This window comes from Takifugu flavidus, chromosome 12 (assembly GCF_003711565.1).
Source record: "Takifugu flavidus isolate HTHZ2018 chromosome 12, ASM371156v2, whole genome shotgun sequence".
NCBI classification, from domain to species: Eukaryota; Metazoa; Chordata; class Actinopteri; order Tetraodontiformes; family Tetraodontidae; genus Takifugu; species Takifugu flavidus.
Window position 1 is genome coordinate 5411396 of NC_079531.1, and position 23161 is coordinate 5434556.

At 48.2% G+C, this 23161-nt stretch overlaps 3 protein-coding genes and 1 long non-coding RNA gene across 6 annotated transcripts; 3 read left to right on the forward strand and 1 right to left on the reverse strand.

The window, feature by feature from the left end:
• The first annotated feature begins 217 nt into the window (after positions 1–217).
• paf1 (PAF1 homolog, Paf1/RNA polymerase II complex component) lies at positions 218–4655 on the forward strand. Of its 2 annotated transcripts, none has more exons than XM_057049190.1 (14): positions 218–455; positions 813–845; positions 974–1066; positions 1156–1277; positions 1517–1583; positions 1664–1765; positions 1847–1952; positions 2674–2742; positions 2914–3017; positions 3091–3207; positions 3305–3433; positions 3507–3612; positions 3740–3824; positions 3921–4655. In XM_057049190.1, exons 1-14 carry the CDS (start codon positions 409–411, stop codon positions 4337–4339), a joined length of 1599 nt encoding a protein of 532 aa, XP_056905170.1. In that variant the 5' UTR covers positions 218–408; the 3' UTR covers positions 4340–4655. The 2 variants fall into 2 exon arrangements, with proteins under 2 accessions (XP_056905170.1, XP_056905171.1); XM_057049191.1 differs by having other exon boundaries at positions 234–455; positions 816–845.
• Positions 4464–5351, reverse strand: LOC130534716 (uncharacterized). Its single transcript, XR_008952958.1, has 2 exons — positions 5217–5351; positions 4464–5027 (listed from the first exon to the last, which is right to left on the reverse strand). It is a non-coding gene; the product is annotated as an uncharacterized LOC130534716 (long non-coding RNA).
• Positions 5352–5443: 92 nt separating this feature from the next.
• LOC130534713 (protein Smaug homolog 2) lies at positions 5444–14391 on the forward strand. Of its 2 annotated transcripts, XR_008952957.1 has the most exons (14): positions 5444–5751; positions 6731–7252; positions 7350–7811; positions 7892–8128; positions 8232–8341; positions 8481–8567; positions 9027–9318; positions 9471–9556; positions 9679–9794; positions 9908–10106; positions 10946–11072; positions 11942–12025; positions 12228–13759; positions 13859–14391. XR_008952957.1 is itself a non-coding variant. In XM_057049187.1 (13 exons), exons 2-13 carry the CDS (start codon positions 7057–7059, stop codon positions 12254–12256), a joined length of 2025 nt encoding a protein of 674 aa, XP_056905167.1. In that variant the 5' UTR covers positions 5444–5751; positions 6731–7056; the 3' UTR covers positions 12257–14391. The 2 variants fall into 2 exon arrangements, 1 of the variants encoding a protein (XP_056905167.1); XM_057049187.1 differs by having other exon boundaries at positions 12228–14391.
• A 130-nt stretch (positions 14392–14521) lies between these two features.
• Positions 14522–17333, forward strand: socs9 (suppressor of cytokine signaling 9). Its single transcript, XM_057049189.1, has 2 exons — positions 14522–14659; positions 15402–17333. Exon 2 carries the CDS (start codon positions 15535–15537, stop codon positions 17158–17160), a length of 1626 nt encoding a protein of 541 aa, XP_056905169.1. The 5' UTR covers positions 14522–14659; positions 15402–15534; the 3' UTR covers positions 17161–17333.
• The last annotated feature ends 5828 nt before the right edge of the window (positions 17334–23161 follow it).

Sequence of the window (23161 nt, forward strand, 5' to 3'; positions counted from 1 at the left end):
TGTGACTTTTTTTGTTCTTTTATCTTTGTGTCTGGATAATAATTACTGTTCATTTCAATCTTTAAACAAAAATTATTTAAAATAGCCGATCTCAGGATTAGAGTTTGAATTTATTGAATTTATCTCGCTCCTATGAAACTAAAGTGAACTCCCCACTCATTGGTTGGTAATTTATTTGCCAATCCTGTAGGCGTCGCTCGTGAGTAAAATACGGGAATAGTAATTGTTGATTCACTTCCGGGTCGTAGACACATACTACCGGGTTAAAAATAACTTCGATCGTATTCTAGTTGACGTTAAAATGAATTACTCCATGTAGCTTTATTTTAAGCAAAAAGTTTGCTTTATTCGATTTGATGCAGTTTTTCTGACTAAATTTCTATTAATTTTGATTTTCCTGCCATAAATATGGCTCCAACGATTCAGACACAAGCCCAGCGTGAAGAGGGTCACAGGTAACGTTAGTTGTTTTTCTGGTTTATGAACTTGAATTATTGTCTTCTTTGGACACATTGTCGCAATATTTTTAGTTTAAAACCACAATAGCAGCCAAGATAATCAACCTTGCGATTAGATCGGTCAGGTCAACTATGTGCAATGTTAGCTGGCTATGCATGTTAGCTCGCTACGCAAACTAGCGTGTATTATATTAATTAATTAACTTTGTTTTGCTTCATGAAGCAGAGCTAATTTTTCTGTTTAATGAAAAGTAACGTACTTAGGAAAAGCAAAGCAGGTGGATCCAATTTAGATTTTCTAATGTAAATTGTGAGTTACCTCATAGCTGAGGAGGATTTTGTTTTGCCTTTCAGTAGACCAACTTCACATAGAACTATCCCAGAAAGGTAAGTAGAGTTATCACCATGATGCATGCATCCATTAACTACTGTGTAAAGTAATTAATGTGGTGGTATTATTAGTATTAAGGCATGTCTGGTTTCACAAATCATGTATGTACTGTGTGTGTGTCCAGGTCAGGGGTGGTGTGTCGTGTGAAGTACTGCAACAGCCTCCCTGACATCCCTTTTGATCCGAAGTTTATCACCTACCCGTTTGACCAGCACAGGTAACGCTCAGGCTTCTGCAGTCACTGAAAACATAGTAGAACAAACGTGCACAAAGCTTGACTTTAAAATGCCATCATCATGCTTGCAGGTTTGTTCAGTATAAAGCCACTTCTCTGGAGAAGCAGCACAAGCATGACCTTTTAAGTGAGCCAGACCTCGGGGTCACGATTGATCTCATCAACCCAGACACCTATCGAATAGACCCCAATGGTAAGTGAAGTTTCACCAGCTCCAGCTGTCATTTCACTGCCGTTCAACAGTCGGGACAGGTTTTTTTTATTTTTTATCCCAAGGTTGTTCTTAAAAGCGTAGACCCCTTCTCATTATACAGATGCTTGTATTGCCTGAAGAACTTTAACTGTCTTTTAAAGCAAACTGTGCCTAAACAAAATAAATTTAGTGAAGCACCATTTAGCATTGTAAGCATTGGTGTAATTAATCTTTTTCAGTGCTGCTGGATCCCGCTGATGAAAAGCTGTTGGAAGAAGACATCCAGGCCCCCTCCAGTTCAAAGAGGTAGGACTACCACCTTGTCAGTTTTACGTGATTATGGGTTGATATGGAGTTTCTTGTAAAGTTTTCTTTATCTTTTTAAGATCCCAGCAGCATGCCAAAGTGGTCCCGTGGATGAGAAAGACAGAATATATTTCAACTGAGTTTAACAGATATGGTGTTTCCAATGAGAAAGTGGAAGTCAAGTAAGTTACTGCAGCTAAGAATAATCTACAAATGTGTTGTTTAGTAAACCACAATGCAATTTAGATATTTGTTGTTTTTAGGATTGGTGTGTCCGTCAAACAGCAGTTCACAGAAGAAGAAATCTACAAGGACAGAGACAGTCAGATCTCTGCGATCGAGAAGACGTTTGAGGATGCTCAGAAATCGGTGAATATGCGTTACGAGTTGACCGTTGACCTCAGCGTCCTTTGCTGCTTTGGCTGTCTAAAATGGTCAGATGGCAGATGCAAATCCACACATGAACCCAAATGCAAATGTAACATTTGTTAGCCAGTTGAAAAGTGAGCCTTCCCTTATTCAATTCAATTCAATTCAATCTTTATTTATATGGCACTTTTCATACACTGGGTAGCACAAAGTGCCTCACAAAGGATAAAAACAACAAAGAGAATCAAGAAAAAGGACACACACACAGATACACATGCATACACACACACAAACAAGCTGAGACATGGCTGGGCACCGAGACCTGAGGCGAAGGAGACGCCACCTTTGGGGGCCCACCAGGCTGAGGGAGATCACGGTCCGTGACCACAGGTGGTACCGCCACAAAGACCACCCAGACCCGGACAGACCGGAGGCTCCTCACCAAGGCACAGAGCCCGCTAACCACCCAGGCCAGAGCCGTCCACGGGACAGCACCCCCAGCGGTAGACCGGAAACATCTCCCAGCCTGGCAGGCCCCCATGAGGAAACACTGGAGCTAAAAACTGAAGGACTAAAACAGTAAATGGGATAAAAGGTGTAAAAGCTAAAAACTGAAAAACTAAGAACTGAGGGAGTAAAACAGTAAAAGTATCAAGTAAAATAAGGATAAGACATAAAAAAAAAAGCATAAGAACATAAAAATCTCCAATCTTATCTCCAGATCACGCAGCACTACAGTAAACCCCGTGTCACACCAGTGGAGGTGTTACCCGTGTTCCCTGACTTTAAGGTAAACTATTATTTCAGTCCGACTTTTTTAGGGTTTCTGCAAATTATTTAGCAGGAAAAACTCGCATAATAAATGTGGATGTGCGGTTAAAAACTGTTAACTTTGAAATGTCTAATTATGGTACTGCTTTTCATTTCACTCTTCTTTCATATCACCTCCCTTCTTAACCAGATGTGGATCAATCCATGTGCTCAAGTCATTTTTGACTCTGACCCTGCACCCAAGGACATATCGGGACCAGCTGGAGTGGAAATGATGTCTCAGGCCATGATCAGGTGTCTGTCGTGTGCAGTTGTATCGAAGCACAGCCGGCTGCATAAATACTATTAACACATCTGTTCTTTACAGAGGAATGATGGATGAGGAAGGAAACCAGTTCGTGGCTTATTTCCTGCCGAATGAAGACACACTTCGCAAGCGCAAGAGAGACTTTGAGGAGGGGATGGATTACATGCCTGAAGATCTGTAATTAAGGCTTTTGCTAAATTCAGCAGAGACCCTGCTGCATTGTTTAGCTTGTTTACCCATGGAGGGGTTATTGAGTTTTATTGTTGTGACTTAGGTACGATTACAAGATCGCAAGAGAGTACAACTGGAACGTGAAGAACAAAGCCAGCAAGGGTTATGAGGAGAACTACTTCTTCATCTTTAGAGATGGAGATGGCGTGTACTACAATGAGCTCGAGACGAGGTGAGACCATGAAGAGAGAAGGAGCTAACGCAGCTGCGGCGTCCCGCGTGACACCTGTTCTTGTTTCCTTCAGAGTGCGTCTGAGCAAGAGAAGAGCCAAGGCTGGAACCCAGTCGACCACAAACGCCGTGCTGGTGTGTAAACACAGAGACATGAACGAGAAGGAGCTGGAGGCCCAGGTGAGTGCAACGGATACGTCACGGAGTATTTGCTGTTACAGCCAACTGTTGTGATGGCGTGCATCCTCGTTATTGAGGATTTATACAGGTGCCCTGCTGACCGTTTTGCTCCTGTTGTGTTTATTAGGAAGCCCGTAAAGCTCAGCTGGAGAACCACGAGCCAGAAGACGAAGAGGAAGATATGGACATGGATAAAGACATCCAGGAATCTGGTTAGATTTTTAACCTTCCTTCATTTTTTTCCCAATATTCCTTTTAAGCTTGTAAAGTTTTGGAGTGCACCTGTAAAAGCTTTTTTGGCGTTTCAGGCGACGATGAGGAGAAGGGCAGCGGCAGCGAAGCAGAAAACTCCGGCAGTGAATCGGAGAGGGAAGACGAAGATCGGGAACAGAGGGAAGAGGACGACGAGGACCGAGGGAAGCGCAGGCGGAAGGCGAGTGGCAGCGGGAGCGAGAGCGGCGAGGAGCGGACCAGAGAAATGCGAGACGAGATCTTCGGAAGCGACGACGATGACGACGACAGCGACAACGAGCAAAAGAACTCGGGCAGAAGCAGCGGGGAGGAGGGCAGCGGAAGCGAGGACGAAGGCGGGAACAGAGGAGGCAGCAGGAGCCGCAGCGCCTCCCCGGCGCACAGCGACCGCAGCAGCGGGCACTCGGAGAGGGGTCAGAGTGGAAGCGGCAGCGAGAGGGCGTCGGACTCCAGCGACGCAAGTGACAGTGAATAAGATTTGTTGCGAGGACAAAATGACCATTAAGCTTTGGTGTAGGTTTGTCTTCATACCACCGCAGCGGGGCTCTGACCCTGACCCCCGACCCCCGACATCAGCTCAGTCTGGGCCTGTTGTTGCGAAATCAAAGAATGACCTTTGTTTCTGGAACAAGGACAACTCCTTTCTAAACTGTTTTAATAGTGGATTGAACCTTAGTCGTCTTATGTACAGTAGTCTGTTATTGTCTGTGACATTAATTACAAAATGCCACTTTATTCTCTTTTGACGCCTATGTTACTGCTTTAAACAGGTAATAAAACATCAGTCGTTACTGGCTGCGTTCTTTACTTTAACATATCTACAGTTTAGTGGTTTAAACCCAAAAGCCTAAAATAAATGCTGAGTTTGGCTTTTAAATAGAAAATAATTCAATATCAACACAGATGACATTCACAAGGATTTGCTTCATGGTTTCAATCCACGAGCCACATGCATGATTAAAAATGAGTGTCAACTAGACAGAAATGCACCGGAAAGCCATAAATCGAGGCTGGCATTCCCAAAAGAAGGGAAATATTCTTTGTCTTCCTGCGAAGAATTCCTCTACAGCTTGTCTCAACCTGTCACATTTACACAGTTGCTTCTGATCTCCTTCCCATCGACAGCAGCTTATAATGACTCCGAGAGAAAACCTTCTGAGCTCCTATCAGATTTAATGAGAACAAATTTAATTGTAGTGAGGATGAACAAATTCAGTTAAAAATTAGTTTATAAATATCACAATAACACCTTCCCAAAGAGGTGCTATATAGAACATAATAATCAGTCAAGCTGAACAGTTCATTTAAACACCTTTACATTAAATACAGTATATGAAAGTTTAAACAATTACCATTGTTAGTTTAGTGCAACTTCACATGCATGAGTAACAGAATGAGAGAAAAATTACTTAGAAGACTTCAAATTAGCACAAATGTGTAATATTGCAAAAGCTAACCTCTTCACGACGATGTCTTTTATCAGCGATTGTATTATTTTTCAGATAGTGGGCGGGGCCAGGTGACGTACAGCGTTTGCGTATGACGTCGCATGCACGTCTTACGTCAACTCAAAAATCGAAGTAGATTTCTCCAGGCGTACACGTTATTTTCTGCATTTGCAATAAACATTTTGTACATACGTTCCTAAATATGGCTTGTTTGGAACCACATGATCTTGCTGCTGAACGGGAATGGCCTTAAGGAATATTTCGTATGGGATCGGAATCTACGCTTCTCTCAGCTAAGCTAACGTTATTGCATCTATTAGCGAAACTTGCTACCTAAGAAGCTAGCGCTAGCAGTTCTGCTAGCCAGTCCTACCCTACCGTCGAGCTTCCGTGCATTAGCATTATAGCACATCTAGCTAACTACTTGCAACTGGAAAAGGTAAACAGCACATCCAAACACTATATTTGACTTACTATCCCTGTAGCTAGCTGTTCACTAGGCTACACCCTGCGACCTAAACTGGGGTTTGTCCTCCTTGGCCGCACCGTGAAGTACGAAGCGGCAGTTCAGCTGGGTTCATGAAAAGAATAGAAATCCAGAGCCCCTTGTCGCCAACTAAGCAAAAACAGGGACTTGGTAAATGAAGCGACCTAAAGCTTTGTGAATAACTGTTAAGCAACAGTGTTAAAATGGTTGATCGTTTCGCAGGGCAAGAATTGCGACATTTAATGGGAAAACCCTTGTGGGCGCATTCGTATGATTGGATTAAATGTGACTCCTGGACGAGACAGGCATTTTTTGAAACTGTCATATCGTTGTGTTGGACCTTCCAAAGCAGTCAGTTGAGAGGATTCCATCCAAAATTGTGACAGGTTGTTGGCGACCTCTGAGAGGCCCCGGTTGCTTTGGTCACGTGGTTATTTTCCTGTTTGCTGGGTTCTGTTTTGGAAGCAAAAACCCAGAGAACCAAACTCGTTTGCAGCTAAATGTGTGCTTCCCCCACCCAACCCTGCTTCTTGCTGCATGTGTTGCAGAATGATTGTGTTCCATATTTTGGCTAGTGGAAGCACTATGACTTGCCTTGTGTCTGAACAGTTCTATATAAATAAACTTTCCTTTTGTAAATAAGTTGTGCTGTAATGACTGCTGCTAATGATTCAAGTAACATGTGTAAGGTGAAGCCTCTGTGATTTGGATTGCTGGTTTGACTTCAAATATGAATGTAAGGTGTGTTTGCAGTGCAGGTTTTTCAGGAACGTCCAGACCATATATGGACTTTGATTTAATATTCACAATACACTATGCTAGCACTGAAACTCCACATGCACGGTACTTGACAGAGCTGCTATTTGCATATCTTCTTATACTTGGAAACGTTTTTGAATTCTTTTATCTGTTTCGGTGTTTCTCTTACTAGGATACACATGATGGGACCCTGATCATGTCAAACGGTCTAAAGCCTGTTTGTGTCGTTAGCCACTGGTATTGACAAGCTCTCAACATCACTTCACAAGACATCTTCCTGACAACCAAAACGGCACTCCTGTTTGCACTTCCATCTCCCTGTGAACCATGTGAGGGGCCCCTGCTCCAGTCTGAGAGGACCTCAGGACAGTCAGGAAACCAGACCGGTTGTTGTGGGGGGGCATGACTGACCTCGTCTCTGCCTAAAAGAGCAGTCTTAGCAGCACCGCCTCCTCCGCATCCAAGACATTATTGTTCTCCTTCCCGAGGAGGCGCGCCATGATGTTCAGAGACCAGGTGGGCGTCCTCACAGACTGGTTTAAGGGCTGGAATGAGTGCGAGCAGACGGTGGCGCTGTTGTCCCTCTTGAAGAGGGTCTCCCGCACCCAGGCTCGCTTCTTGCACATCTGCCTGGAACATTGGCTGGCAGACTGCACAGAGATCCACATCCTAGAAGCCGAGGCCAACAATGCAGGTAGATTCAAGTATTATTGAATATTCACGGCCGTCAAACACTGCTCGGGATATTTATTTACGAATGGATACGTCCTCCCTCTCCTCCCTCTCCTCAGCAATCGTCAGCCAGTGGCACCAGGAGCCGAAGGAGAAAGTTGTGTCTCTGCTCCTGTCCCACCTGCCTCTGCTGCAGCCCCGCAACAGCGAAGCCAAATGCGAGTACATGAAGCTGCTCCAGAAAGTGTTGAGTCACACCATCGACAGTAGCCTGTTTGTGGAGGAAAGCAGGCAGCTGCTGTCCTACGCCCTCATCCACCCCGCCACCACGCTAGACGACCGCACCTCTCTGGCCATGTGGCTGAGCCACCTGGAAGATCACCTGTCTGGCGGCTACGCCCCCCGGGCCCCCTCGAGCCCCTACCACCCGCACCAGGGTTCGGACGAATGGCACACTTCTGCAGAGGCCCTGGATCCTGGAAATGCCTGGAATGAAAAATCCCGCACGTCTCCAGTTGGCCAGAACGGACACATGACGTTCCTCGGCGGAATGTCGTCCCCGATCAACAGCAATAACGCAGGTAACCTTCGCCGCAGACAGGAAGTAGTTTGGCTTTTTGCGTACAGTCCTTAAAAGTCTGCTATTTTCCTTCCCGTACAGGTCTGGGTGGGCAGATGCAGCCCAGCCCCGTGAAGAAGTCCACAATTCCCTCCGGTCTTCAAGCGTGCGGCTCCGACTGGGGCAGCCAGGACGACGGGGGAAGCCGGCAGAACTTCGCCTCAACGGATCACGCGCCTCTTTCCCCCCAGAGCAGCATCGCGTCGTCGGGCAGCGAGCAGACGGAGGAACAGGGCTCCGCCCGCAACACATTCCAGGAGGACGGCAGTGGCATGAAAGGTCAGGGGTCATCGCCTGAGCGAACCGGGAGCTTGCCCTGATATTTGGCGCCGGACGCAGCTTTGTTGCAACGCACGCGTTAACACCTGCGTTTCTATCCTAGATGTTCCCGCTTGGCTGAAAAGTCTCCGGCTTCATAAGTACGCGTTGCTTTTCTCCCAGATGACCTACGAGGAGATGATGATCCTCACAGAGCAGCACCTGGAGTCGCAGGTTTCTGAACTTCTGCTGCAGACGTTGTCATAGCTGTCATTTCTCACCTGTCAGCGATGCGTTGGGTCACACCGGCCCGTGGCTTTCATGTGGCAGGGACGTTTGCTTCACTGCTTGATCCCGCCTACTTTCCTTTTAGAACGTCACGAAAGGAGCGCGGCACAAGATCGCCTTGAGCATCCAGAAGCTGCGAGAGAGGCCGAGTGTGCTCAAGTCTCTAGAAAAGGTGGCTAAACTCATTTTCAATTCCACGTATGACCTTGTCGACGGCAGCTCGACACCGTCTTTGTAGCAACAGCTATTGTGCTGGTTGGCATGGAAACAGGTAGACGGGAATTATTAGACAGTTTAAAAGTCTTTTAATCACAACAGTCATCTGGTTGGAAAACTGAACACATGTTAAAGCAAATGCTAGGAAATATTTTAATTGTTGACTATATTTTTACAGCCCCGACAGGTGATAATTTGCTTGTTTGTTGCCAAACTGCTGACTGGCGCTAATTCTGTAGCATTCGATAGCTGCTGTACACAGCAGAGATGATGACGGGCAGCTAATGGGGCTCGTTTAGCTGTTTACGTCTAACTCGCTCCAGCGGCCCCATTAGGCGACTCAGCCGTGGGTTTTTTTGTAGGCTGAAACCTCGCAGCACATCTCTCCCAGACTCATGTTCTCATTTCCTGTCAGGATATTTTGGAAGGGGGAAACCTAAGAAATGCCCTTCAAGAGCTCCAGCAGATCATCATCACACCCATCAAGGCCTTTACCCCCCCCAGTGCAGGACAGAACGCCCCAGACCCGAACGCCAGTCAAGAGTCGGCGCCCTCCTCTTTAGAAGTTACAAAAACGGGAGCGGATAAGGAGCCAGCCTCAGAGGGCTTCCAACCCCAAACCCCACCTCCCTGTGATGGAGACTCCTCGGCCACACCCATCTCAGAGGAGGACATAGCCGGGCAGTTCACCCGGGTCATGGGGAAAGGTGGCAGCTTCCTTCTAGACTCATGAATAGACAGTTTTACACCTGACAAGCTAAAGTACATTTAAAAAAACAAAAACCAACAGTTATTAATTAACGTAACCTCTTCCAGATGTGTGATGTGGCAGGATTAACACGCGTAAGTCTTCTTTCAGTCTGCACTCAGCTGTTGGTGTCGCGGCCAGATGAGGAGAACATCAACTGTTACCTTCAGCTCATTGAGAAGTGTCTGACCCACGAGGTGAATATTCTGCCTCCCAATAACCTCCCACAAATATAAAAGTATAAAAATGAAACCACAAACTCCAGAGGCGTCTCATCAGCTCTCGCCGGGTGTCTCTGAGTTCTTCCTGTCTGTTTCAGGCCTTCTCAGAGACTCACAAGAAAAGGTTGGTCTCCTGGAAGCAGCAGGTCCTCAAACTGCTCCGCCTGTTCCCCCGGAAAGCAATGCTGGACATGCCTGTTTATCGCCAGAAAGGGTAGAACGGCGCCGCCACACTTTCTCGTCTTGACGGGGAGCGTCTCTCAGGGTGCAGCGCTTTCACGTGTCATTGCTCTGACAGTGTTCCTCTGTTTTTGTTTGATGCACCAGCTGGACTTACGGGTCCAACTCCCTCCCCACAGCGGGTTCTGTGAGCGGAGGCCTAGCGCGGCGGGGTCAGAGGCAGTTCCCCATGCCCCCCCGCGGTCTCCCGGCCGGGCGCATCGGTCTCGTGAGTCCCAGCGGAATCGGAGGAGCGTCTCCGCGCCACACGCTCACCAGTCCTGTGATGGCAGGACAGGGACGACAAGTCAGTGTTTGGAATATTTCTATTGTACAGTGGGACCTCTACTTACCAAATTAATTGGTTCCGGAAGTTGTTTCGTAACCTGAAAATTACATAAGTAGAGACGCGTTTTCCATGTAAATGCCCTAATCCGTTCCAAGCCCCCAAAAATTCGGACATAATTTTTTTTATAAATCATAAAAATGCATCAAAACATGTAACAAATTCATGTTACAATTAGGTTACCGCACAATAAATGTAGGAATTCAGTGCAAGGCTTTTTCAGGAACAAAATTAACTTTATTACAGGCTAATCTTACATTAGCCGTCATTACTAGCAACGAACGTTAACACTTATGGTAACAACGCCATCTAATCAACAAACATTCGAACACCCACAATAAATCCCGAAGACTACGAAGGCGACGCTGGGATACACACAAACTTGTACATATTGACGTCCTTCCTAGCCAATGGGATGACAGGAAGATGCTAGGCGATAGCCAATGGCAGAGCAGCTACAAGCACGTTTGCGTTCGCTAAACTGCGAGTAGCAGCGGTAGCGTATTTTTGCCTTTCGTATCCTGAAATTTCTTTCGTAACGAGGAAATATTTTCCCATCGAGACGTGTCGTAACCTGAAAATTCCGCATGTAGAGACGTTCGTAAGTAGAGGTCCCACTGGAACTGATATTGACGCTTTTATCTGCTGTCTTTAAACAACCATTCGTCCTAAAACAAAAGCAGTTTTATTACAGATATCAGTTTAAAAACGACTCACTAGAGGCTGGGCTATGTAGTAGCCAATAGGGGATTATCCCTGGTTAAGTGGCATTTGCTAAAAAAAACGCTTTCTTTTTCTAGAGCCTGTGGTTCGCCAACCCTGGAGGCAGTAACAGCATGCCCAGTCAGAGTCGCAGCTCCGTGCAGCGGACCCACTCCCTCCCCGTGCACACGTCCCCTCAAACCATGCTCATGTTCCAGCAACAAGGTGTGACAGGAGGTTCAGCCTCCGCTGCCTATCTTTCATCCACACCACGACTTTATACGCCGCCTCGATCCGCTACAGCAGGTTCTGTACACGTTTTAGAAGTGAATGAATTGAAATCAGGCAGATGTTTGTTCAGATGTGGAGAACCCAGATGTGCTCCAGTCAACCTTGCCCTACATGCATGCATTTTCCGCAGCCTCTCCAGTGGGCCGGACTCGTAGCCCTGCAGATTCATCTGGAATGCTGCTGCTGTTTGCAGTAGTCGTTCTAGGACAGAGGACATATATCAGGCTGATTTATGCCGTCAGATATCTTTAGTTTCAGACTCAGCGTCCTCCGTGCAGCATGAATAATACAGCATAAATGTTTCCATCGTAATCAGTTCTGTCTGAAAGACCTTCACAAGGTCATGCAACAATAGCCCGAAATGTGGCTGTTGGAAGTTACCGTGCTGCGCGGTCCATGCTAACTTAGCCTGTTAGCTCCTCAGTTTCGGCTCGCCGCTATTTCGAAGGTGTGACCTCAAAACAACATCCGCGTGCTCATAACCTGAAGCCAATATTGGACCTGAGGCTGAAGCTGCAGCGTGTTGACGTGCACGATCACCTCTTGTGCCCGACAGCGCCGGTGGGGGCTGGTTTGGTGGGACTTAAACAGTTCCTGTGTTTGACGGCTGCGTCGCCTCCTCGTTAGCGAGGGTTCAGCGTGTGTGACAGCCAAGCGTGGGTTGGTCGCTAAAGGCAGCGTCTCCTGCCAGAACCCAGATTAAAGATGATTATGATGCTCGTTTGGTGGTTTAATCAACCGCAGGATTTAAAAAAAAAATCAAATTATAGGAGATTGAATACGTTTTTTTTCTTTTTCTGTAGAATGCCAAGTTCCAGGTTCTGACCCAGAAATCAACCCTACGCTGGAGTCCCTGTGCCTCAGCATGACAGAGCATGCCTTAGGCGGTGAGTGTCCTCAGCAGTGAGGAAATAAAGGCAGCACCGCTGCAGGAGCCCGTTTTTACGCAGCTTGTTGCCTTTTTTCTACATTCCCGTTGGATTCGTTAGTGTCGGATCTCCTGAAAGGCCGCAGGGTCTGAAACGCGCCGCCTTCCGTGGCGCGCGTGTCTCCGCTGACCTGAAACCTCCTTTCCGCTCTCCTCCTCAGATGGAACAGATCGAACATCGACAATATGAGCCGGAGAAAGAGAAACGCACGCTTCAGTCGGAGGCCTGTTAAGTTCTTCATCACCCAACACAAAGATATTTGGATGTTTGATGTCAGGCCAAGCAGTCACTACAAAATGACAAAAAAAACATGTATATGTCCTCTAATATTTTTGTACTTTATTATATACGACTAAATTTATTAAAAGTGAGATACAGATGATTATTATATTCCAGCGAAGAGGAGAGGAGAAGGCAAACGGCTGCGTGTCACCTGCAGGACTGTGACACGGGGGTTTGCAGAGGTTTGCTGTGATCTGAGAGAAACGGTGGATTTGGTGCTCAATTTAAAGGGTTCTGCTCTTCTTTCCCTCTCGTCTCGGAGCCGGGCCGGCCGCCGCGGCGCCCTTCCCCGCACCACTCGATACGGCACTTTTACCAAATCCAACCTGACAGTTGCCGCCGCTCTGCGATTGGCGCCAGCACGCACTAAAGTTCCACGGGCAGAGACCAAACTGTCCAGAGGCGTAAAGAGGCGATTGTCTTCATCTAAATGTCTACGAAGCCAAAGAGAAGGCGGTTCGCTCCAGGAGGACGCCCGACTCGCCGGCGCTCCAGAGAATTTACTCCCGCCTCCGTTTATTTTACGCCGCGCTACGTAAATGATGATGAATCTCACTTTGTGCCGAAGGAAGCCCCGCGAGGGCCGGGCGAGATTCGCCGAGGTTTGGCGTCGAGCGCGAGGAGACGCCTAATGAAAGCAACGTGGGCCCTCCGGCCTCCTCACGATTGGCTCCAGAAAAGGACTCGATCTTTCTCATAAACGCTCCGACGCCCCCGCCACCCCACCACCCGGCCTCGTGGCGGCCCTACTTCCTCACGGCCAAAGCGATGATTTAATGAATCATGGTGCTCCAACGTGTTTTGTTGTTTTCCTTCCCCTCCCGTTTGTGTCTTCTCGGAACAAAAAACCTACCGTAGTTTCAGTGTTGAGCGGCGGCAGAGGTGCATGTAGGTGTCTTAACTTTTGTATCACTATTGGTTGCATTTTGAGGCAGGGATATCATTCACTATTATTATTATTTTTCAGCAGAGCCATGGGAGGTCTGTTTAGTAAAAGGTGGCTATTTACAGATACCGTTTCTGTTTTGATGCTTATTTTCTATAACTGCATGTTTTGCCCCACTAATACAGCACTGTTGTAGGTAGGGGACAGGGTGGTCGATGGTCACCAACAGACTGAGAGCGGAAGAAGTAACGCATGTCGTATCGCCTAAATGTCACTGTTTACGTCTACCTGAGATAAAGCCCACTTCCTGTCATGTGATGTCTTGAATGCTCTGCGCGCACCACATTAAAGAACTGACGACTTCCTCGCACCTGAGCCGGCTTAGTGGAACCGGAACGGACAGGTTCTGATGGACGGGATCAGTCAGGTGGCGCTTGGACCAGGGATAGTCATTGATTTCTTCAGAGCAGGCTCTTGGATAGATCTGACTTACTCCAAAGCATCGCTCTCATGGCCGAAAGAAGGTCCTTTAAGACTCGGCGACCCTATTTTTAACCGTTTAGTTTAAATTTTTACTGACTGTTATGTTACAAATGGCTCCCCCCCCCCTTTTCATAACCCAGGTTGGCTTTGGACCGCCTGCATTGCTGACGATAGACGCGTCCCGAGCGTGCAGCAGGCACTGACAAAGCTCCTCTCAGCCACAAACGATGCGATTATGGGAAAACCAAACACTAATGACAGGCCAAGGATCATGTTTACTCTGTGTTTACATTCCACTGATGCATGACATATGTTGGGATATGCACTTCATCAATTCTATAGTGGGAGTGTGTGTTTTTTTGTTTTTTTTTAATACAGACCATCCACTTGATAGGAGGTTAAAAAGCCTGTATCTTACAGCAATTTGAAAACAAATGATGTGGCAGGTTTGGTTATTAAATTCACAAGGCTGGCTGTAGGCTACTTTGCATGTCTTTGTCTTGTACAATTTCTACTCCCGATGACTTCCCCCAGACATTTTCTAATATTTTCTGAACACTTTACATCCCTTGGTTACCTTTTCTACTGTCATTCAATGTGTGAGTGGTCTGAGATGCAGCATCCGTCGGATCATTGACAGTCCAAATAAAGAGGTTCAGTTCTTTTAAAACATCATTTTATGACTTGTGTGTTCATTGATGTTCTTCCGAATAGTCGCATTATATCAAAATTGTGAAAAAACAACAACAATAAAACAAATGTCAGAGACGCTCCAATTTTGTTTTACTTCCGGGTTACGCGAGTTTCACAGCTCATTTGTTTAGCTAGCATGCTACAGGAGCCACTGTTGCTAGCTATCTTTTGCCACCGTCATTAGTTTATCCAACAAGAAACGGAAGCTTTTTTAGTTTTTATCAACAAATGTGACAGCAACTGCTGAGGTATGTTCACATTTTGCCCCGAGTGCTAATGAGTTGGAATAAACGCCGCTATGAAGACAGGGGAACCTTTTCTGAGATATTAACATAAATTTAGTAGCTAGCTTGCTGCCCTGTTAACCTGGTGTAGCACCAACAATTATGTTGCCAACGACAGTAGCAGCTAGCTACTGTAACAGGTTTAAAAGTGTGCGCGTCACTTTAACTGGATAACAGTCATCGAAGTGAACTAAACAATTAACATCCTTAAAGTTAAAGAAGGCTAGCTTGGTAGAAAGTGTTGGAATTATCTTTTTGGCCAGTAACTTTCTTTCGATGTCAAACCCGGTCACATATTTTCGACACAGCGATTCTTTCTCAAGGCCAAATCTTTTTGTTCTAATGTTTGTTTATTTGTTTGTTTGTTTTTCTAAAACTTGCGACTGTTGGACTTCGAAACTTAAACTTTGCATTAACTTTTTTTAAACGCGTCCCAGTAGAATCAAAACGGCGCAGAAAAGTGGAACAAAACGGAGCTGAAACAGCAAAAAAAGAGAGAAACAGCATTTTTAGGCAAACATTTCCACTCTTCAGACGGTTGCAGACCACATAGATTACTACAACTTTTGTCAGAATAAAATTATGCTGCTTATGTGAAATGTGCTTTTTAAGATGTGCACCTGTGGTCTTCCACATGCATGAATATGTAGAAAGTCCTATGTATTATAAAGTGCTTCGTTCCAACTCTCTTTTCCGTGTTTTACAGGGTTTTTAACGTACGCGGCGATGCGCGCTCCACATCAGTGACATGAGAGGTAGACAGGAAACATCCCTCCAGGAGTTGCAAGTCATCCTCAATCCGCAAGGAGTGTTGCAACCGTCTCGCTGCGTCGTCCATCATGTCGTTACCGAAAGAGACGGGCAACAGAGATGAGGTTCCGGACAGAGGCGCCCGGCCCAAGGTGAGGCAGAGCCGCTCGGAAGAGAGACGCGACGCAGGCAGAGGACGGAAGAGCAGCAGGGGGAAGAAAAAGGGCTCTGCTTCCAACGCGGCGGCGGCTGAGAGGCCCGCCAGCGATGGCTTCGAGTACGGCGAGTTATTGGGTGACCTCCACACAAGGGACCAGTCCTCTTCCTCTCCTCTGAAGGAGAACTGGAGAGGGTTCGATGCAGCCACCTCATTACCTGGACCCGAACAGGTGACGTCCAGGCTGGGACTGGGACCATTTAGCTCCAGTATGGAGCCGTCTGCGCCCAGCGAGAGGGAGAGCAGAGGGTCAAACAGCAATCGCACTCTCCGACAGAAGATCCAAGATGCAATGGGGCAATGTTTCCCTATAAAAACGCACGCTGCGGCGGCGCCAGCGACTCCCCAGGCGCTCGCTCCATCAGCCGCCTCCGCCTCCTCGAGGCGCAAGATCCACCTCAGTGAGCTGATGTTGGACGACTGCCCGTTCCCCGCGGGCTCCGAGCTCGCTCAGAAGTGGTATCTGATTAAGCAGCACACAGCCCCCATTACCCAGCCTCCCGTGCTGGACTCCCCAGCAGGGCCCAGCACCCCCGTCTCGTCCCTGCCGACCGCCGTGGACGACGTGGACGACAGGCTGCGGGAGCGACGGCGCATTAGCATCGAACAAGGCGTGGAGCCCCCTCCCAACGCGGAGATCCACACGTTCGAGGTGACGGCCCAAATCAACCCCCTGTACAAGCACGGGCCCAAGCTCGCTCACGGCATGAACGAGCTGGCGGGGCCCGACGCCGCCCCCCTCCCCCTCCCCCTCCCCCTCCCCCAGCAGCAGGAGCTCCTGCTCCAGCGGCAGCAGCAGCACCAGCTCTTGCTGCAGAGGTGCTTGGACACGCTGGACGAGGTGGTGGCCTCGGCGTCCTTCCACGCGTGCAGCGCTAATTCTGACGCCCAGCCGGACGCAGAGCTGGCGGCGAGCGGCACGCCGCCCAGGGCCGACCCCCTGCAGGCGGAGCATCTGAAGCCGCAGCACGGCTACCGCGTCCACACTCAGATCGACTACATTCACTGTTTGGTCCCCGACCTGCTGCAGATCAGCAGCCTCCCGTATTACTGGGGGGTGATGGACCGCTACGAGGCGGAGACGCTGCTGGAGGGGAAGCCGGAAGGCACCTTCCTCCTGCGCGACTCCGCCCAGGAAGACTACCTCTTCTCCGTCAGCTTCCGCCGCTACGGCCGCTCGCTGCACGCGCGCATCGAGCAGTGGAACCACAACTTCAGCTTCGACGTGCACGACCCCAGCGTCTTCCACGCGCCCACCGTCACGGGGCTGCTGGAGCACTACAAGGACCCCAACTCGTGCATGTTCTTCGAGCCGCTGCTGTCCAACCCCATCCACCGCAAGCAGCCCTTCCAGCTGCAGCACATCTGCCGGGCGGTGATCAGCAGCCGCACCACCTACGACGGCATCAACGTGCTGCCCATTCCAAACGTTCTGAAAAAGCACCTTAAAGAATACCACTACAAACAGAGGGTGCGGGTCCGGCGGATGGACGCCTGACAGGAAGCCGCACGCACCCAGAGCTCGCTACTTTTCTAACCACCGCGCGTTTCCGCTCCGACGCCACTGTACTAATTTATTGTGTTCCTGCTGTAACGGCCGTACTAAACCACCCAGAAGTGTATCGTGTAGTCCCGCAGCTCCTTCTGCTGAAATAAACAGTTATTTAAATACGCCGCTCCGACGCCTCACCTGTTTTTCCAAGCGCGCCTTAATTTTCCGCGGATGGGAATGGGCTTCCCGGCGTGAGCGGAGATGATTGTAATGGCTGCTCATCCCCGGCGTGCTGAGAGGCTTCAGGAAGGACGGCTTTGTCTCCTCATTACCGAGGCAGCACGGTGCGTCGTGTGCTGTAGTAATCAGGTTTTTTTTTTGGGGGGGGGGCTTTTTTATTAAAAGGAAGATGGAATCCTGACTGGGGTGGTTGCGTAAATACACCGACTGAGGGTAAGAGGGGTGGAGGCCCGGGTCGGGAAATATGACGGTGCATAAACGGGAACAGCTTTGCCACCTTTAGAACCGTTACCCCTGGGGGGGGGGGGGGGGGGGCTTCATGGTAAAGCACCTAACTGCCACATAATGATAAACGGGGCAGATGAGCAGCAAGAGAAGATCATTAAAGTTCAAGTCCTCCGACGCATATTAATGCTGACTGTTGACCCCTGCCAGCCCATAAATATGGAGTCGTATTTAAGTACTTGCAACACTGTAAACATTCCTCAAATCTAAATAATGAATAAACATGTCACAACATTAACATATCAGCAAAAAAAAAACCCTCCTAAAAGTTTGGGCTCAGGCAGAATTCTGCTCTGATTATTTAGCTGCTCGGTGATTAGTTGCGCGGGGTCAGTCGCTTTAATGTGACGCGTTAACGGCCTGAGCGTGCACAACGACCCCCCCCCCCCCCCCCACACACACACACACACACACACACGCGCGCACACACCTCGAGATGAGTGATTGGATATGCGGGATGCAAATCGTGCGTGACAAGCCAGCCGCTCGCTAATGAAGCTGTTGGAATTTGAATTGCACCTTCCGAGGGGACGCAGAGCCGCGACCTTTGGCCGCCGTCAAACCCAGGCCTGCGAAGGGCCCCCGGAAGCTTTCTCCTAATTTAACACTTTGTTTTCAGTCGTCTTTCACATCCGGCAGCCCCCTGCTGTGCTCCATGGAGCACAGCAGGGGGCTGCAAAGAGCTTCGCTGCGCTCTGCAGCCTGCGCGCCCCGCGGCCTGAACATGGCCGCTGGGGCGCTCATCTTGCAGGTATTCCAGGCCTTCCCCGGGGATGGGGAAGATGACTTCTCTCCGCTCGGATCCTCCGGTCCAGAGGGAGAGCAGGCTCATACGAAGAGAAAGCTGATTGGCCACACGTGCTTAGCGTGTTTGTGTCTGTTGGCCGCCGTCTTTTTTTTCTTCCTCCCGCCGAGGGAAGAGATTTTCCTCTCAGCCTAATCTTCACAGCCGAGCAGCGCGGGGTGAAGAACAGGCCCGGACCTCTTGTAACACCTGGGGACGATTACTTTTCCAAATAATCTGCTCGGGTTGGCACAGAAGAGGCTGAAAAGGTGACAGACTCCTCGCGTGTGTGCGTATTCTTGTGCTTGCTGTGTACTGAGCACTAAAACACTCATTCTACTAGCAAAGAGGGGACATTTTTGGGAAATGGGGACATTTTAACTGGGCTCCGAGGCACCAAAGGACAGTTTGAGGGGTAAAGCCTTGGATTTAGGGGTGCGGTAAGAAGAAGGGGAGGATGGTTAGGACTGGGAGAATGTATTATTCCTATGAAGGTCCTCACATGGATAGGAGTACAAGGATGTGTGTGTGTGTGTGCTCGCATGGAAATCGGCTGTCATTAGATGCACAATGTATGTAGGTCATTAATTCAGAGGAGGGTGTATCTAACTGATTTCAGATCCTCGCAAGATGCACACGGGATGAGATTCCTCTCAACCGACTGTGAGGGGGGGGGGGACGTGTTTTCGAGAGAGCGCCGCAGCTCAGAAGGAGAGAGATTTACGGCCAGCGAAGGAACGCGGCTGCAGCTCAGCCTTGAATATCATCGCAGCCTCCTCGCCTGTTCACAGCCGAACCCTCCTGGTCCAAACCACGCGAATGATTCTGGGTTATTAAAGTTTCCCCCTCCCCACGTTGGCATGCTTACAGCTGATGTTTTGTTTCCCTGGCAGCCAGCCTCCTGACAGCCTAATATCCCTTCCCCCCCCCCCCCATCCTGTTTAAACTCCGAACGCACGTCTGCTCTCAACCCGTAAGAGGCCGATGCCGAAAAGGCACCTGTGTTCTAATTTCCGAGGAGCTGTTTTTTTTCCCTCTCCCCGCCGCCTCTGTTCTTCACCCTCCTCCACGGTGACAGGGTTCTGATGGAATAATGGGGGGGTGGGTGGGGGGGTGCTATACCTAAGCCGGTGGAAACAACACAATTTGATGGAATCGCAGGCTGAGTGACACGCACGTTGTGCGCTGTAAGTCATTAACCGGCAGCCTGGGAACGATGCCAGGGTCCACGTTAGCCTGGGAATGAGGCCTTTTCTCCAGGAGCCACCTTATCGGTCTATAATATGATATTATTTTAGTGCACGTGATCATCCTGGTGCACGACGAGGACGTTCTCCTGCCTTTGTTTGTTTTACCAGCAACCCATTAATTAAATTGAGCTTTTGCCACGGGTGGCGGGAAACACATGCATCATGTGCAAAAGGTCTAAAACACATGTAATTGCATGAATGATGAATTATGGCCCATAACTTCTGTCCTCTGTGGCTAATTACGCCGCTGCGTTTATCAGCGCGTCACGCCGAAAATGTACAAATGAGATAAGGACGCGGCCGCCTCTGAAATAGATCCGTCTAACTGAAGTTTGGAGCCGGAATCTTTGAAATAATTGGTGCATTTGTCATGTTTTGCTGCGGCTAGCCGAGCATCTCGTCATAATTAGGCTCCGCCAGACGGGGACAAACGGAGAAAAGGAGGTAGAGGTCACGATTGAGAGCGATTTCACCACCTACACGGTGGATGTTTGTCATCCCACCCCCTAAAATCACTAATGTACATGTCGTATTTACATCCCAGCGCTTTCACGGCGATGTGATAATGTCCTCTCAGCAGGATGCCCCCCCACCGTCTCAGGAAGTAGCCGCGGCGCCTTTGAAATGCAGATCGCCTGGTGTGTCTGCTGAAGTATCCTCGGGCATCGCTCCGAAGCCGGCGGGCACCATTTTGATGCCGTGACGCCATCAGTGCTCCAATGAAGCGCCTTATATAACGAGCGACGGGTAAGGTGCGCTAACACGTGCGTGTTTGGGTTTCAGTGGTTAGCATGCGCCTCTTAACATGACATCATTGTTCCTGTGATTAGCTTTTATTGAGAGGTATAATCAAAAGACGGACAAATGAGCACAACGCGTTATTAACAGCCCTCCATCATCAGATAAATCCGTCCAATGTGTGTGTGTGTGTGTGGGGGGGGGGGGGTGGCATTTTCGGGGAATCTTTTTGTTCATGGAAAACACGTCTCCACTTGCCTCCTGGTCCTCCAGATAGCATTTCTCCCTCCGGCTGATTTCATTCCATTTCCACTTTTTGCTCTTTTTGTGTTACATTGAGGGTTTTTTTTTCTAGATGTTTCCAGTGTGACTTTTATCTCTAATGATCCTCTTTCACCACGACTTCCTCCAGCTTTTTGGATTTTTTGGGCCTTTTTTAGCTCCTTTTTTTGATGTTTTAAGATTGTTGTCTAATTGTTGTTTCCCATCATGCAGTTCGTCCTTCAGATATTTGGCTTATGTTTCACATCTCAGTCCAGGAGCTCCTCTCTCACCTTCTCTTCATCCTCCAACTCGCCTTCCTTATTTCCTGTGGCCTCGAAAAAATAAAAGGATGATGACTCCGTTTCCATTATTAGTTCAGACCCAAAATCCTGTGTTTTTTTCCCTTTTATTGACAATATCAGTTAATTAATAACACACATTACCTCCACACGGCACCTGCTCACGCTGTTTAAAGGCTGAAGTTAGCTGTAAAAGTTCTTTTAGACAGCGATTTAATGTTCTCCATAGGAAGCCTATTTGTCCCGCAACAACCATTCAATAACAAGGAAGCATTCAAACAACATTTTTATAGATGTATGAGCTCTTTTTTGGACGTCCAAACCGCATCAAATTTACATAATTGCAAAGAAGAGACGGCGTGAATGTAAAACAGGCGTTTTCAGATGCCGACATCACAGCAGCGACGGCTGCAAGAGGCAAAGGAGGAAACGTAAAGCAACATTTCACTCGGATTAAACAAATATTACAGCGACGGTTACGTGTCCATCTGGAACCCGAACAAAAGAATAAAATAAATCACAGCAAGGTGTTCTTACAGACCAAACAACAAAAGACAAACAGCAAAAAACAGCCGCTCTGTTGGAGCCCTTGTTTTGGCTCAACTTAGACCTACAACACAATCAATAAAGTAAGACCTCTGAGCTGATGGAGGCGAGTAAGTGGTGTTTTCAACATATCATTTATTTTAAATAAGAACACGCTGAGACAGATTTCATATTCTGTGAAATTTTAATGGCCGGTGCAGCGTGAGCACCAATTCTTGATTTATTCACAGAGATTTCGAATCATTTTTGAAGCAAACACGGGTGTCATGTACCATCGCGGAAGAGTCATTTGTAAATAAAGTCAATATATGTTCAAATTGATGATTACCTTGGACCAAAAAACACCACCCACAGGGAGGAGAACAGAAATCTGGACATGTGAGCTGCATTTTCAGAGAAAGTGTGCTGCAGTGAAGTGGTTCCAGACTGGTTGTACCCTCCAGTGAGTGGATAAGGTTGCTCAAAGGCGGCTTGACTGATAACCACCAACCTTATCAGACACAGCTCGACACGTACTCCCCCCATAACCCGTGTACACAGAGGCCGGAAAACAGTGGCGTCTCCCCCCTCTGCGGGGAGACAGAATATTGAATGATGTTGTTAGCTTGTCGGCTCCTCGCTTTCGCCTCCATCTGACGCCGAAATACAGAAGCTACAAAAACGCACGACACATAAACGCCACAGCAGACAGACGCCTCACGTTTTTCCTTCACAGTTTAGCATCTGCCCGTTAATACCCGATCGAACTCGAATTCAGTGCCGAAGCGGATGCGAAGAGCACAAATTCATTTGGGTTTAAATCAGTTGAAGGAAGATCTCTGTCGGAGGACGTGTCGGCCGGTTCCCGGAGGATTTCTGGGCTTTTCCACGGCAGGAGGAAGATTCACTGAGGGGGACTGGAACCTCGGGAAGCAACAAAGCAGAATCTAATGTCACACTGTAAAAAGCGCAGTTTAGAGGACAAAATTCCATTCCCAAGTATATAAAGAAGATTTTTATCTGATTTTACTCCGCAGGAAAGGAAAGCTCGGAACCTTTTCAGTCCAGAAAAACCCATAAATGGCGGCGGTGAGGCCTGAGAAATGTTATTTCTACCCTCCAATATTTCCTTGTTGTCATTTGCCTTTTTCTTCCCGACGTAAACTAGAAGAAGGTAACCTGGTGGGGTGCAGCATGGTTCTGTGGTCAAACTGTGCTGTCTGACATTTGGGTTCTGATCTGACGGGCAGAACGCAGCTCTAATTCAGTGCAACAAAGGCAATATCAACGTGCAGCCATGATCCAGCCTGGTTGGCTGCTGGCTGGTGCAGAACATTATCACTGAGTCTTTTACTGTGTTCTGCAGAGACTTAATGGTTTATTCGCCTGTGCTATTGATTGTTGTTCAGCATAATGGAGTGTTAAATAGAATCTGAGTTAGCTGGCAGAATAAAGCATCGGCCTTACACTTGAGAGCCACGACTCTAAAATTTTACACGGACAAATGGCGGCGTTGCTCTTATTATGTTCTGGACCATGGGCCCGGTTCAGCAGTTTTCTCACTGCTGTGGTCAGACAAGACCGGTGGCGACAAATGTTCTTTTACTGCGTTTCAAATGATC

Coding starts and splice junctions, on each gene's coding strand:
- socs9 (XM_057049189.1), top strand. CDS start 15,535: ATGTCGTTACCGAAAGAGACGGGCAACAGAGATGAGGTTCCGGACAGA.
- LOC130534713 (XM_057049187.1), top strand. CDS start 7,057: ATGATGTTCAGAGACCAGGTGGGCGTCCTCACAGACTGGTTTAAGGGC. Junction 8,568..9,026: donor TGCTCAAGTCTCTAGAAAAG/GTGGCTAAACTC, acceptor ATTTCCTGTCAG/GATATTTTGGAAGGGGGAAA. Junction 9,557..9,678: donor AGAAGTGTCTGACCCACGAG/GTGAATATTCTG, acceptor TGTCTGTTTCAG/GCCTTCTCAGAGACTCACAA.
- paf1 (XM_057049190.1), top strand. CDS start 409: ATGGCTCCAACGATTCAGACACAAGCCCAGCGTGAAGAGGGTCACAG. Junction 3,018..3,090: donor ATGTCTCAGGCCATGATCAG/GTGTCTGTCGTG, acceptor TGTTCTTTACAG/AGGAATGATGGATGAGGAAG. Junction 3,825..3,920: donor TAAAGACATCCAGGAATCTG/GTTAGATTTTTA, acceptor TTGGCGTTTCAG/GCGACGATGAGGAGAAGGGC.